This window comes from Mustela lutreola, chromosome 2, assembly GCF_030435805.1.
Source record: "Mustela lutreola isolate mMusLut2 chromosome 2, mMusLut2.pri, whole genome shotgun sequence".
In the NCBI taxonomy this organism is placed as follows: domain Eukaryota; kingdom Metazoa; phylum Chordata; class Mammalia; order Carnivora; family Mustelidae; genus Mustela; species Mustela lutreola.
Genome location: NC_081291.1, coordinates 9,944,040 through 9,957,042, shown reverse-complemented (window position 1 = coordinate 9,957,042; position 13,003 = coordinate 9,944,040). Strand labels below are relative to the sequence as shown.

General features: G+C 59.7%; 1 protein-coding gene across 6 annotated transcripts in view; it reads left to right on the top strand.

Moving 5' to 3' along the window:
- The window catches only part of ADGRL1 (adhesion G protein-coupled receptor L1), a 42,794-nt gene that overhangs the window by 8,667 nt on the left and 21,124 nt on the right, over positions 1-13,003 (top strand). For 4 of the 6 annotated variants that reach the window (XM_059160218.1, XM_059160217.1, XM_059160216.1 and 1 more), the window contains exons 2-3: positions 7,062-7,226; positions 10,479-10,692. In XM_059160218.1, the coding sequence (XP_059016201.1) occupies positions 7,157-7,226; positions 10,479-10,692 (284 nt within the window). In that variant the 5' untranslated portion in view covers positions 7,062-7,156. Of the gene's footprint in view, positions 1-7,061; positions 7,227-10,478; positions 10,693-13,003 lie in introns of those variants that run through there. The other 2 variants (XM_059160219.1, XM_059160220.1) reach the window with 2 other exon arrangements.

Below are 13,003 nucleotides of genomic sequence, written 5' to 3'. Positions count from 1 at the left end.
CTGCAGGAGCTGCCGTGGTTTGATATGAGGGTGAGAAGGAGAGAGGGGTCCAGAGGGGGCACTTGGGAGGACTGGGCTGCCCGCTGCAGGAGGTGGGGCTGGAGTGGAAGGTCTGGGGAGGACTCTGTGGTCTCTGAGCCCGCAGGGCCCTTCGCAGAGGAGGGCTGCGCGCAGGGCACTGCCCAGGCTCTCCTTCCACCTCTGTGAGGTTTGTATGTTCGTCCCTGAGGCGAGGCGGCGAAACAGACTTGAGAACGGCCAAGAGCTAAGCCCGAGGCCACAAAGCAGATTCAGACCTGGGAGGCCCTTTCCCCAGGACCTGCTGCATCTTTTTTTTTTTTTTAACTTTCTTTTAAGATTTTATTTATTTATTTGACAGAGACAGAGGGAGAGAGAGCACACAAGCAGGGGAGTGGCAGGCAGAGGGAGAGGGAGAAGCAGGCTCCCTGCTGAGCAGAGAACCCGACATGGGGCTCCATCCCAGGACCCTGGGATCGTGACCTGAGCTGAAAGCAGTCGCTTAACCTACTGAGCTACCCAGGTGCCCTGGCCAGCTGCTTCCTTACTCTGCCATTTCGTGAGGGCTTCCTGGAGGAGGCAGGCTTGTGGCACTGGTCTCTCAGGCTGCTAGTTTTGGGGCCAGAAGCAGGAGACTTGTGTGGTGGGGCTCCGCTGTGAGGGGCCCAGAGCCCCCTCTGCTGGTGCCCGCCCCCCCAGGCATTCAGACTCCCACCCACTCGTGCAGAGAGTTGCCATGGCAACTGCACTCTAGGGCAGACTGGAGGCGCCCTCTCTCCTCCAGCAGCTGGTTCTCCTCCTGTCACCTACCCTGGCCCCATTTAAGGGCACCTGAGGACAGAGCCTGGGCCATGTTACCCGCCCCCAGGGCCCGTGCTACATGCCCCCTTAACTTGACACTGACATGGGGCTCAGGAGCAAACAGAGGCGGGTGTGGGTGGGGCTGGTGGACTGTCCACATGACCTGGGGGTTGGACATGCCTGGGCTCTAGTCCCCCTCCATGGGGAGGCAGTAAGCCCGATTTTCCAGGCATTCAGTTAGGGTCACCCAAGTCTACTGAGGCTTGAGGTGGGAACAGACGCAGGTGCGGGTTCATCTGGCCCTGTGGGGGCAGTGGCGCTGGGTGTGCCCAGCTCCGGCGCTGCTGTCACACACACAGCGGTGGGGTTGGCTGGAGGAGGGGACTCTCCCGGCCACCAGGGGCTCCCCAGCCCAACCTGCGGGGCCAGGCTGCCTGGGTTCAAAGTCCCCTCATCACTTTGATGCCCCTGGGTCCTCATATTCCTCCTCTGTTAGATGTAGGTGTGTGCCTCTCCCCCATCCCTGTGCCCCCTCCCCCAGCCCCACGTACCAAGTTCCTCTGGGTTAAATGAACTATGTGTTTGCAGTGCTTGTGATGGGCACCGAGGTGTCAGCCACTGCCCCTGGTGCCACGGGAGCTTCCAGGACTAGAGCTCCAGCAGGCCTCCCAGTGCCATAGTCTGTGTGAGGCTCCCAAGGTTTGCAGCTCCGCCCTGTCCCCATCTCTGCCTCCCGGCCCACCGTTTGTCCTGAACCCCCATGTGAGTTTGCTAGGGCTGCTGTGAGAAAGTACCCCAGACTGGACGGCTTTAATAACAGAAACTCACTGTCCTAGTTCCGGAGGCCAGAATTCCAAGGTCAGAGTGTGGGTGGGGCTGGTTCCTTCTGGAGGCTCTGGAGGGGTCTGCCCCATGCCTGTCGCGTAGCTTCTGGGGGTTCGCTGGCAATCCTTGGCTTGTGGCTGCATTGCCCGACCTCTGCCTCCATCCTCTGTAGCGCCTTCCCTGTGTGTTGTCTGTGTCTAAATATCTCCTTTTTATAAAGACACCACTCATACTGGACTAGGGGTCACCTTAATGGCCTCATTTTAACTTGATTACCTTTTTTTTTTTTTTTTTTTCAAGATTTTATTTATTTATTTGTAAGAGAGAGAGAGAGAGTGAGAGCAAGCACAGGCAGACAGAGTGGAAGGCAGAGTCAGAGGGAGAAGCAGGCTCCCTGCGGAGCAAGGAGCCCGATGTGGGACTCGATCCCAGGACGCTGGGATCATGACCTGAGCCGAAGGCAGCTGCTTAACCAACTGAGCCACCCAGGCGTCCCTGATTACCTTTTTAAAGACCAAATAAGGTCCCATTCTGAGGTGCTGGAGAATAGGACTCCAACATATCTTTGGGGGGAGGGGCAGTTCAATCCATAACACCTCTCCCGAGGCCTCAGGAATGGGCAGGCTCAGGCCTCCCAGGGTATGACTGCCATCTGCCCACATCAGACCTTGCCCCCCCCACTTAGGTGCCCACTTAGGTGGGCACCAGGGGGCAGGCCTGGAGGAGAGAGGAGGGGACAGAGGTCCTGCCTGGCTCCTCGTACTCCAGCCCCAAGATGGGGCCAGGTTCTGGGGCACCTGGGGCTTTCTGTGGGGAGCTGGTCTGGGGATGGGCCTTCAGGGAGCAGGGGGTAGCCCGAGGGGAGCACTCTCTGTACCCCTGAAGTGATGGCGCCTGGGCTGTATGGGTCAGACTTGGCCCAGAGGTCACAAACACCTGTCTCCAGCTGCTCCCAGCACTGTCACCTTACGTTCATTCAGTAAAGATTTGTCTGAAGATGCCTATGTATCTGGGTGCCCGGAGATGGGCTTGGGATCGTCCATTTTTCTGGGGGCCTGGGGGTGCAAAGGAAATCCCAAGGGGGCAAGTCGAGTCACAAGGCAGTGACGTGATCAGTGGTGATGGTAGTGACAGCTGCTGCGGGGGACACTTTGCCGTCACTACATGTCAGCCACAGCCCTGCGTGTCACGTGAGTGAGTTCATCTTGTCATGCAGCTGCCCTGTGCGGTACCCCCATTTTACCAAGAGGAGGTTCCGGGATCGGTGGGGGGCTGGACAGGCAGGCACTGACCACAGCGGAGGCTGAAACAGTCTGGGGGCAGCGCCCCCCGCATCTCTGAGGAGAGCACATCTGAGCTGAGATCTAAGGGCCACAGAGACAGGGACATAGGCTGGGATTCTGCGTAGCCTCACAGATGGGGGAGCTGGAGCCATGGCAGGGCCGTAGATGGGACGGAGTGTCAAGAGGTCTTTAAAAGCATGCGCCCCTCCCCCCAGGAAACAGCTCAGGGTCCTCAAACAATGAATGGCTGAACAAGATGCCAGCAATCCTCGTGGGGGAATATTACTTGGCCCTGAAGAGGGATGGTGTGCTGCTGCCCTAGGTGACGGTGTGGATGGGCCTTGAGTGAAGGAAGCCAGCCGTGGAGGGGTAAGCACTGGCAGACTCCATGCAGATGAGGTCCCTAGGGAGACCGGTTGTTGCCAGGGGTGGGGGCACAGGAACAGGAGGGGGCTGCTCCTGAGGCCAGAGTCCTGTCTGGGGTGATAACAGAGTTTTGGAAATAGACCGTCATTGGGGTGGCCCAGCACAGAGAAGGCAGTTAATGCCACTGGATAATACACATAAGAATGGTTAAAATGACACATTTTATGTTATGTATCTATTATACCATGATTTTTTAAATGCCTCTCTGGCTGCCAGTGGGGAGCCCAGAGCACAGGAGCAAGAAGGGCGGGGTGCTGCTGGGGGGAGGTCAGGGCTGTCGAGACGGCAGCTACTGGGGACAGACAGACACGGGTGTGACCCGGAGGTGCAGACCCAGGACTTACTCCTAAACTGGACGTCGGAGAGAGGGAGAGAGGAGCCACGAACTTTAACTCCTGGGGCTGCAGCCCAAGGACCTGGGGGGATGCTGGGTGGGGACTTTGTTTTAGTCTGGTCAGGCCGAAGGTGATTTGGAGACCTGAGGGAGGTGTAGACGGTAGACAGTGAGGAGAGAAGCGGGGCTGGCCCTGCAGTGTGGCAGTCATCACAGGATAGACGATGTCTACAGCCAGGAGGCCAGTTAGACCGCTGGGAAGGAGTGGGGGTGGCGAAGAGGCCTGGGGACTCCACCTGAGGTCGCAGTGTCCTGGGTCCGGGCGCAGCCCGGAGGAGGGAGAAGAGCCACTGCCCTCAGACTCATGCTGCCTGGGCCCTGACTCGTACCACGCTGCGGACAGTGCCCTCGGATGGGTTCCAGGCTGGCCTGTCACTTGTGCAGACTGCTGTCCTTACCAGAACCCTGCTGGTTTGAGGCACAGAGGGAACTGAGGTTGGGCAGCAGGGGAAGGACCAGCTCAAGTTCACACCACTTGTGAATGGCAGAATTGGATCCAGACCCCTGTGGCTTGGCTGCCCCCAGAGCCTGGCATCCGGCAGCCTTGCCAGCATTAACCAGCCGCTAACTAGTTGGAGAGCCCTGGGGAGAGCCGGGGAGGGGGGTTGTGTCTGTTCGTGGAGGGTCAGCACCCCTCCTGAGCCTGACTGTGGGTGGGAGCTGAGGTGGGGAAGGGGCAATGAGGAAGCCCCAGCCCCCCACAACATAGGACTGTGAAATAATATAAAAGGAGCCGGAGTCCAGAGTGCCACAGGCCATGCCTGGTCCGGGTTGTGGGGCGAGGCAGGAGGAGGGGGTGCTTCCTGAAGGCTGGGGGTGGGAGGGCCCAGGCATGCTGGCCACACTGTCCCTTGCCATACAGCAAGCGGAGTCTGAGGCCTGGGAGGGGGTGTCCTGCGCGGGAGCGTGCTCCTCCCACTTCTGTGTCTTGAGAACCTGTCCAAGTCCCTGCCCTCCAGGAGCTTATGGTCTAGTAGGGAAGGTTGACCCCAGACCTGCTGATATCCTAAAGGTAACTTCAGGTGTGGCTGAAAGCTGTAAATCAGGATGGTAGGTGGGAACAGCAGGGACGTTTGGGGAGGTCGGGGTAGGTTGCTCTGTTGGCGTGGCCTTGGAGTTGAGTGCTGACCTGTGGGAAGCCATAGCAGGTGTACGAGGATCCTGGGAGAACATTCCAGCCAGAGAGAGCAGCCCAGGAAAGCCAGGGGTCGGGGGGCGGCGAGGAGAGGGGGAGGAAGCTAGAGCCTCCTAGGAACTGGAGGAGGCCGGCCGGTTACAGAGCAGGGTGGTGTCAGGTCACCGGTGGCCTTGCGGCCCTGGTAAGGAATGCAGACCCCAGGGGAGCGCCGAGGGGAAGGTTAACACTCGGATCTGCGTCATTCAGTGACCCCCCCCAAGCTGAGTGGAGGGCAGGCGTGGAGGGAGGGAGGCCGAGACAAGCATGGTGTGGCAGGGTGGTGGTTCGGTCCTAGATGGGGGCATGGGGGCCACAAGTGGGCAGGTTGGCAAGGTGCTCTGGAGGCAAAGCCATCAGGACTTGCTGGTGGAGCTTACGAAGGGGAGAGGTGGGGAAGGGTGAGGAATCGGGATGGATTACAAGGTTTGGGGTCTGAGATTCAACGAATACATTGCTGTGTGCCAGGCCTATTCTAGAAGCTGAGGCTAGCTGTGAGCAAAGCAGTCCCGTGATTCCTGTCTGTCAGGGTCCGTCCCATGCAAAAAACAAATAGTTACTTTTTTAAAAATATTTTATTTATTTGAGAGAGAGCGTGATGGACAGAGAGAGGTAGCGAAGGCATGTGCAGGGGGGAGGGAGAGGGAGAAGCCAACTCCGTGCTGAGCTGGGAGCCCATCGGGGGCTTGATCCCAGACGCTGGGATCATGACCTGAACTGAGTGAGCCACCCAGGTGCCCCTGAATAGTTATATTTCAGCAAAGGTGTAAAGGAGCCCAGGGGCATCAGCTTTATGGGTGACTGTTGGGCAGAAGATACATATGGAGAAACTGGCAAGTGCAAAGGCCTTGGGGCAGGGGTCGGTGTGGTCAAGGAATAGCAGGAGGCAGTAGTGGCCTGAGCAGAAACGGGATCAGGGAGCTGATGGTGCTGGTGGAGGGGCTTTCATCTGGTAGGGAAAAACAGTGCCTGGGACTCTGCTGAGAGATTCCAAACAGAAAATAAGAGCTGTGGGAGGTATTTATTGGTCGATGGCATTAAAACCGTGGGACAAACTGGGGTGGCAGCTAGAGAAGACAGAGCCACGTGGTTGTTCACACGCTGGAGGGCTGGTTAAAACATGGGTGCTGGCCCTCCCCAGAGAATGTTTGTAGAAGTTCATGGCCGGGCTGGTGCCACTGGGCCAGGGCCACCATGAGAACCACGGTGCAGATAAAGCTGAGGGCAGAGATCTGGGTTTGCAACTCTGAGCACATCCAGGGGAGACCAGAAGGGAGAAGGGAGGAGCGGCCAAGAATGGAGGAAATGGGTCAGAACGGAGCCCTGTGCCCGCGGAGCGGCAGGGCCCAGGGACAGGCAGATGTGTGGGAGGACTGCAGGGGAGGGCACACAACGCCAGCCCCCACTCCGGCCCCCTTGGGGACCGCACACCCCTCCCTTACCCGCGCCTGCCTGTCTCCAGCTTACCTCGAGAGTCCCCCAAAGGGGAAAGAGGGGACTCAGTTGTCCCTGGTCCCTGATCTGTGGCGCCAGCCAGCTGGATTCTAATTAGCTACCAGAGCTGGAGAGACAGGAAGCAAGGGCTGGGGGCGGGCGTCGGGGAGGTTGCCATTCAAGGCCAGGATGCCTGGGCACCCCCGCCCCAGCACTAGTGCTGGGTGAGGAAGCCAGGTCAGGGAGACAAGTGGGCAGGGTTGGGATTTGGGGATGGAGAAGAAGCTTCCAGAAGGCCTTTATCTCCCATGCTAGAGGGTCTGAGGCCTGCCTGGGTGCGGGTGGGCCCTTCACAGCCATGATATCCTGGTGAGCTGGCCCTGCTCTGGGGGAGGGGATTTCGGGGTGGGGGGATGCTGTGAGACCACAGGAGGAGCTTCCAGGAGGTCCTCTTCGGTCCAGCGCGCCCAGTGGGTGGGTCTGTCTGCCGTCCAGGGGTGGGAGTTAGTGTAAGACAGAGGGCCTGGAGGGGTGCAGCTTCAGTCCCCACAGCTGGCTTGGGGGAGGTACCTTGAGTGGCCTCTGTCAGGGACCATGGGGTGGCAGCCCTCAGCCGCCAGCAGGAGGAGAGGGGACCGGCCCCAACACCCCTCCTCCTGGGCCTGCTGGGAGCCTGCCCCGCCTTACTCTCCCTGTTCTCCCCCAGGCTGGTGGGCCAGGCCGTGGTGCCCACCTGCTGATGTGGGGCAAGGCCCCCGGCACAGGACACTGAGCACCCCGAACACGCCCCCGGCTGCCGCCATGGCCCGTCTGGCCGCAGTGCTCTGGAGCCTCTGCATCACCGGCGTCCTTGTCACTTCGGCCACCCAAGGTAGGTGCCGCTGGGGCTGGGCGGAAGCCTTGCGCAAACGGCAGCTGGGAGGCCAGAGAGAATGCTGAAACGCCTCCCATCCGCTTGGGGAAGAGCCACGGTCCCCAGCTCGCCCCGGACCGCAGCGGAACCGAGCCGGAAGAAAACTTGGTCATCGCACTTCCCAGCACCACTGAGGGGTCCCTGGACTGGCCCCTTACCCCCAACACCTGGGGCAGCAGGCCCCCTCCTGCCAGGGGTCCTGGAGCCTGGGATGCAGGGCTGTGGCCTCCTGGGACCAGGACTTGCCTTCCCGGTGAGCCGAGACTCCTCTGTCTTATGTGCGTGTCTCTCTCTGTGATTACATCTCTGAGGCTCTCACTGGGAAGAAGGCTTAATTAAAGCATGCCCGCCGACGTTTATTTAAAAACAACTAATTACCCGGCTCGGCCCTATGCCGGCCCCAGGATCCTGCACATGCAACAATTAGTGCCCCCAGCTTGCCCGCCCACCGCCACCAATTACTCAATTACAGTCCCCGTGGCAGGCCCAGGCAGGGGCCAGGGCAGGGCAAAAGGAGAGGCGGGAAGAAGGGGCCTGCTGGCCTTGCCCCTAACCTTGGGCATGTCCCCAGCCGGCACCCCCCAGCTCTGTCTCAAGAGCACACTGTTGGTGGACTCTGCTCTCCAGTGTCCCTTCATGTAGCCCGATGCTCCCAAAAGCCACGAAGGCAGAGGGGGCATTGTTCAGCCAGGCACCAGGCCCTTGGCACTACTCTGGCCATCTTGGCACCCTCTGCTCTCCCAGTGCCCACGTTATCTGCACATCCAGGTCCTGCCCCACCGCCCTAGCTGGGCCGGGAGGGGCCACTTCCACCCCCAGACCCATCTGAGCCAACCCTCCACCCCCAGCCTCCCTCCCAGGCCCGGGAAGGACTAAAATTAGCTGTGGAAGCAGATGGTGCTAGAGGAACACATGTAATACTTTCCCCCTAGTGAGACTCAACTCACCCCAGAAAACCCCGGGGACCTGGCTGGCATCCCCCTGGGGGGCCCCCTACCTGATGGTGGAGGGAGCAGATCTCCGAAAGGGGTCTGCTTGGCACTGCTGCCCAGGGCAGCGCTCCTTCTCTGTACCCACGAGCCACAGTGCACGCCTCAGAGCCTGTAAGTCCCCCTGCATGTCCCCACTCCCCCCTGCACCCTGCGAGGCCTGGCTGGGAACCAGTGCCTGGAAAGGTGGCTGATCTGGTGGGTGTGGCCCCTGCGGAGCCCACTCTGTCCTGTAGAGACCGGCTGCCTCAATAAGTATTTTTTTAAAGATGTTATTTATTTATTTGAGAAAGAGAACACGAGTGGGAGGGGAGAGAATCTCAAGCAGACTCCCCGTTGAACGTGGAGCCCAATGCGGGACTCGACTCCAGGACCCTGAGATCATGACCAGAGCCCAAGGCAGACACTTAGCTGCCCGAGCCACCCAGGCGGCCCTTGATGATCTTAAGGATAGTCGTACTTCGCGCCCGCCACCTCATTGCCTCCTTTGGGCCTTTGTCCAAGTGTAACTGGTCAGGGGCACTCACACCTGCTGCAGCCGCCCCAGTGCTGAGGAGGGAGCAGCAGCTCCGAAGGGAGGGACAGGGGCCGCAGAGGCGGTTGGTTTAAACCCCGCCCTCTGGGGCCTGAGCCAGGGCTGTTGGTCCTCACAGGGCATGGGATGGGGGTGGACGTGGAACTGTGCAGCCGCCCTGGGCTTGTTCTTCCATTGTCACGCTAACCCTCGCCACGCAGGGCACCATGCTCAGTGCTTTCTTCGGGAACATTCTGTAGCACACGGACTCCTCGAGGCCTAGCCCTGGGCTGTCAGTGCTGATCTCACAGACTGGGAACAGAGGCTGAGGAGGCTGTCCAAATTGAGTGCGCGTCAGAATCGTGGGGGCGGGCACATAGGTCCGTCCGAGGGGCCTGGTTTCTCCCTGGAAATGCTGACTCAGCAAGCCTGGGGCAGGGAGCCAGGAGCTGCATTCCCAACCAGCCGCTGTGTGCCGCTGGTCCCGCTGGCACACTCCCCCCCCCCCCAACCCCCAGCCACACTGAGATGCTCTGGCCCCTCTGATGTGCCTGGCCAAGGAGCGGCAAGGCCAGGTGCCGTGGGTTCTTTCAGAATAGGAGAGCCTTTCCTCCCAAGCCATCTCTCCCGCTTGCATGGGGTGACATGAAGTTAGAGAGGCACCCAAGACCACCCTCGCTTCTGACACCAGTTGTAAGTTCGGGAGTCCTTTAGACCACCCTCGGATTGGATGATTCCCTAGAAGCACTCCCAGAATTCCTCAACACTGTTATACTCGGGTGAACAGTTATAGATAAAATCAGCTGAGGGACGAGGTGCATGGGCCAGGGTCCAGGAGGGTCCCCTGCCCTGACTTCCCGCGGGTCCCTGCCCGTGGAGCTGTGGGCAGTGCCTCCTACGATGCTGCGTGATATGTGCAGTGTACTGCCAACCTGGGACGTGCTCCTGGGCCCCGGGGTCCAGAGTCTTCACTGGGGCTCACTCATGTAGACCTGGGTGACCACCCACAGGACCAGCCTCAGTCCCCAGCCCTTCCGGGGGTCAACTGATACCCAAAAGCTCCTACTCAGGTTGTCAGTGTGCTCCTTTGCTAGGGCCACTGTAACAAAGGACCGCAGGCTGGGTGACTTGGACAACAGAATTGAATGCCCTACAGTTCTAGGGGCTGGGAGTTCAAGATCAAGTCATCAGCAGGGTTGGCTCCCTCTGAGGGCCGAGAGGGAAGTTGCTGTTCCAGGCTTGCAGCTGCCCCTCTTTCTCCACACCATCTTCCTTTGTGTGTGTCTCTGTGTCCAAATTTCCCCTTCTTATAAGGACACTGGTCATATTGGATTAGGCCCTACCTTAACGGCCTCATTTTAACTTGATCACCCGTTTCAAATTTGGTCCCACTCTGAGGTATGAGGGATTGGAACTTTAGCATATGAATTTGAGGTGGGGAGGACACAGTTCAACCCATCACAGGTGTGTAGACCATCTGGCCTGGCCCAAGGCCCCCAGGCAGACAGATGCTCGGCAGGCAGGACACCCCCAGTGCTCAGAGGCACCTCCGAGCCAAGGGCAAAGACCTTACCGCACAGGTGGGCACACCGAGAAGCCCATCTTATAGATGAAAGACCTGAGGTCCGTGCAGCCTGCGTCCTGGATAGAGCCAAGCTGGGGGGTGGGGGGGGCGCATTTCCTTAGTGGGGTCTTCCCTCCCCATAGGCCTGAGCCGGGCCGGGCTCCCATTTGGACTGATGCGCCGGGAGCTGGCGTGCGAAGGCTACCCCATCGAGCTGCGGTGCCCAGGCAGCGACGTCATCATGGTGGAGAACGCCAACTACGGGCGCACAGATGACAAGATCTGCGACGCGGACCCTTTCCAGATGGAGAATGTGCAGTGCTACCTGCCCGATGCCTTCAAGATCATGTCACAGAGGTGAGGGGCCCCAGCCCACCGGGCTCCTGGGGACCCTGGATAAATGCCTGTCCTCCACATGCCCCCTGGCCCGGGCACCCTGTTCCCCCTCCCTCTTCCTTCTATGAGTCCAGCCCGTTTCCTGAGCACCTGCTAGGTGCCAGGTCCCGTGCAAACAGCCAGGGAGACCCAGCCCCCTTTCCCCGGCAGCCTGCACCCACTAGGTACCTCCAGAAGCTCGTTCCAGGATTCGTGGGGGAGGAAGTGGAGGTCTCGGCAGTGTAGAAGCAATAGCGTGACAGGGTGGAGGTGTCATGGGAGCCGAGGGAGAGCCCAGAGGTCATGCAGGCTGCCCAGAGGAAGTGACAGTCTCAACACACACAGTTGCACGTGAGCATCGGAGACAAAGTGAGCACCTGTGTGTGAGGCTGTGTGTGAGTGTGGGGGGAATGCCAGGCAGAGGCATCTCACGTGCAAAGCTGCAGAAGGCTTCCTCACACCCACTGCCGGCGCCGCGGAGCTGGTCGGCTCTTCCTTCACCATACACGCCCCCCCCGCCCCCCGATTTAACCGCCCCTTCTGCCGTGGGCTTCCCCTGGGGTCGCCGTACTACCTTCTGCCCCGTCTTGCCCGCCACGGGCTGTTCTCACCACAGCAGCCAGGGGGTGCTTGTGGACACCTGAGCGGGGGCACCCCCCTTACTCAGAGCAGAAGCCTTTCCCCTGAGGCCCACAAGGCCCTTCCCTGGGCCCTGTGCTCTGCTCCCGGTGCTCCCTGTCTCCATGCTCCCCCTCACTCGCTTGGCTCCAGCCACCCTGCCAGCTCCTTAGGCGCATCTCCCCTATGGGCCTCCTCTGGGTCTTTGCATCGGCTGTTCCTCCTGCCTGGAATGCTGTTCCTGACACCTACAGGGCTCGTCCCTTTCCTTCCCCATGGATTTTCTTACCTGACTGTCCTCTCAGTGAGGCCTGTCTCTGAAATCACAGCCCCCGCCCCCCCCCCAACTTCCTGGCCCCTTCCCTGCTTTATCTTCTAGCCCTGACACCAACCTTAGTTCTGGGGAATATTTTGCATCTTTTTTTTTTTAAGATTTTATTTATTTATTGGACAGAGAGAGATCACAAGTAGGCAGAGAGGCAGGCAGAGAGAGAGAGGAGGAAGCAGGCTCTCTGCTGAGCAGAGAGCCTGATGCGGGACTCGATCCCAGGACCCTGAGATCATGACCTGAGCCGAAGGCAGTGGCTTAACCCACTGAGCCACCCAGGCGCCCCAATATTTTGCATCTTTATCATGTTTGTCTTTCCTCACTGGGCTGTCAGCCCCATGGGGACAGTGTGCTGTGTCTGTCACTGCTGTGTCCCCAGCCAGATACATAGCAGGCACTCACTGCATTTTTTGCTAAACGCCTGACAGGGCAAGGTTCCCTCCAGGGCCCAGAGCATGGAACAGAAGAAGGAAAGGAGGGCTGGAGCCAGCTCTGCAGCTCCTCGAATGTTGGCAGAGGATTCTAGAATAAGTCACCGGGCAGGGTCACGGAGAGTCTCCAGAGAGTTTTGGGTAGGGGACAGGTGTGGTCACGTGGCTCAGACCAGTGGGCCAGGCTGGAGCCACCTCATTCCCTGCCCTCCACCTTTGCTCCCTCAAACGCACACCTGTCCAGCAGGCCTCCCTCTCCTCCCCTTTCCCTGACCTCCCCGCATGAGCGGCCCTAATCCAGCTTCCCGGCCTTTGCTTAGGCTGTGCCCTGTCCTCCTCGGGAATCCCTCTCCTCCTACCTCCTGCCTCCAGCTTTCTCGTTGGCCACCTCATCCCTTCAGCACCGGCCTCGGGGCTGCGGGGTCTCCGTGGTCCCCCCAGCGTCCCCCCAGCTGCTGTCAGCTGGCCCAGTTCTGGCTTTCATGGGTTCTCGGTTCCAAAAGGGGGAGCGCTGAACCGAGTAGTTCCAGAGGCCCAGGGACTGAGAGGCCACCACTCTGCCATCTTAATGCCTGGAGGTGAGGCTCTTTGTATTAGTTCAGGTACAGCCCTGCTGCTCTGATGAGACACCCGGAACAGGCAGAGTGGCTGGCCTAAACCACATCACAGGGGAGAAGATCCTCAGCCCTTGCTTCCCTCTGTCTCGGAGGCTCCCGCACCCAGCCGTTCTACGGGCCACCTTGGGCTCATCCCCGTCCCCCACCGGAACTCAGTCCCGAGTACTGCCAGCTGCAGGGGAGGCTGGGACGCGCGGCGTCCGGCCGTTCTCTCTTCGAGATATTGAGGTGAAATTCACCTAACATGTCCACCGCTTCAAAGCGAGCAGTTCAGCGGTGGCTAGTACATTCGCAGTGTG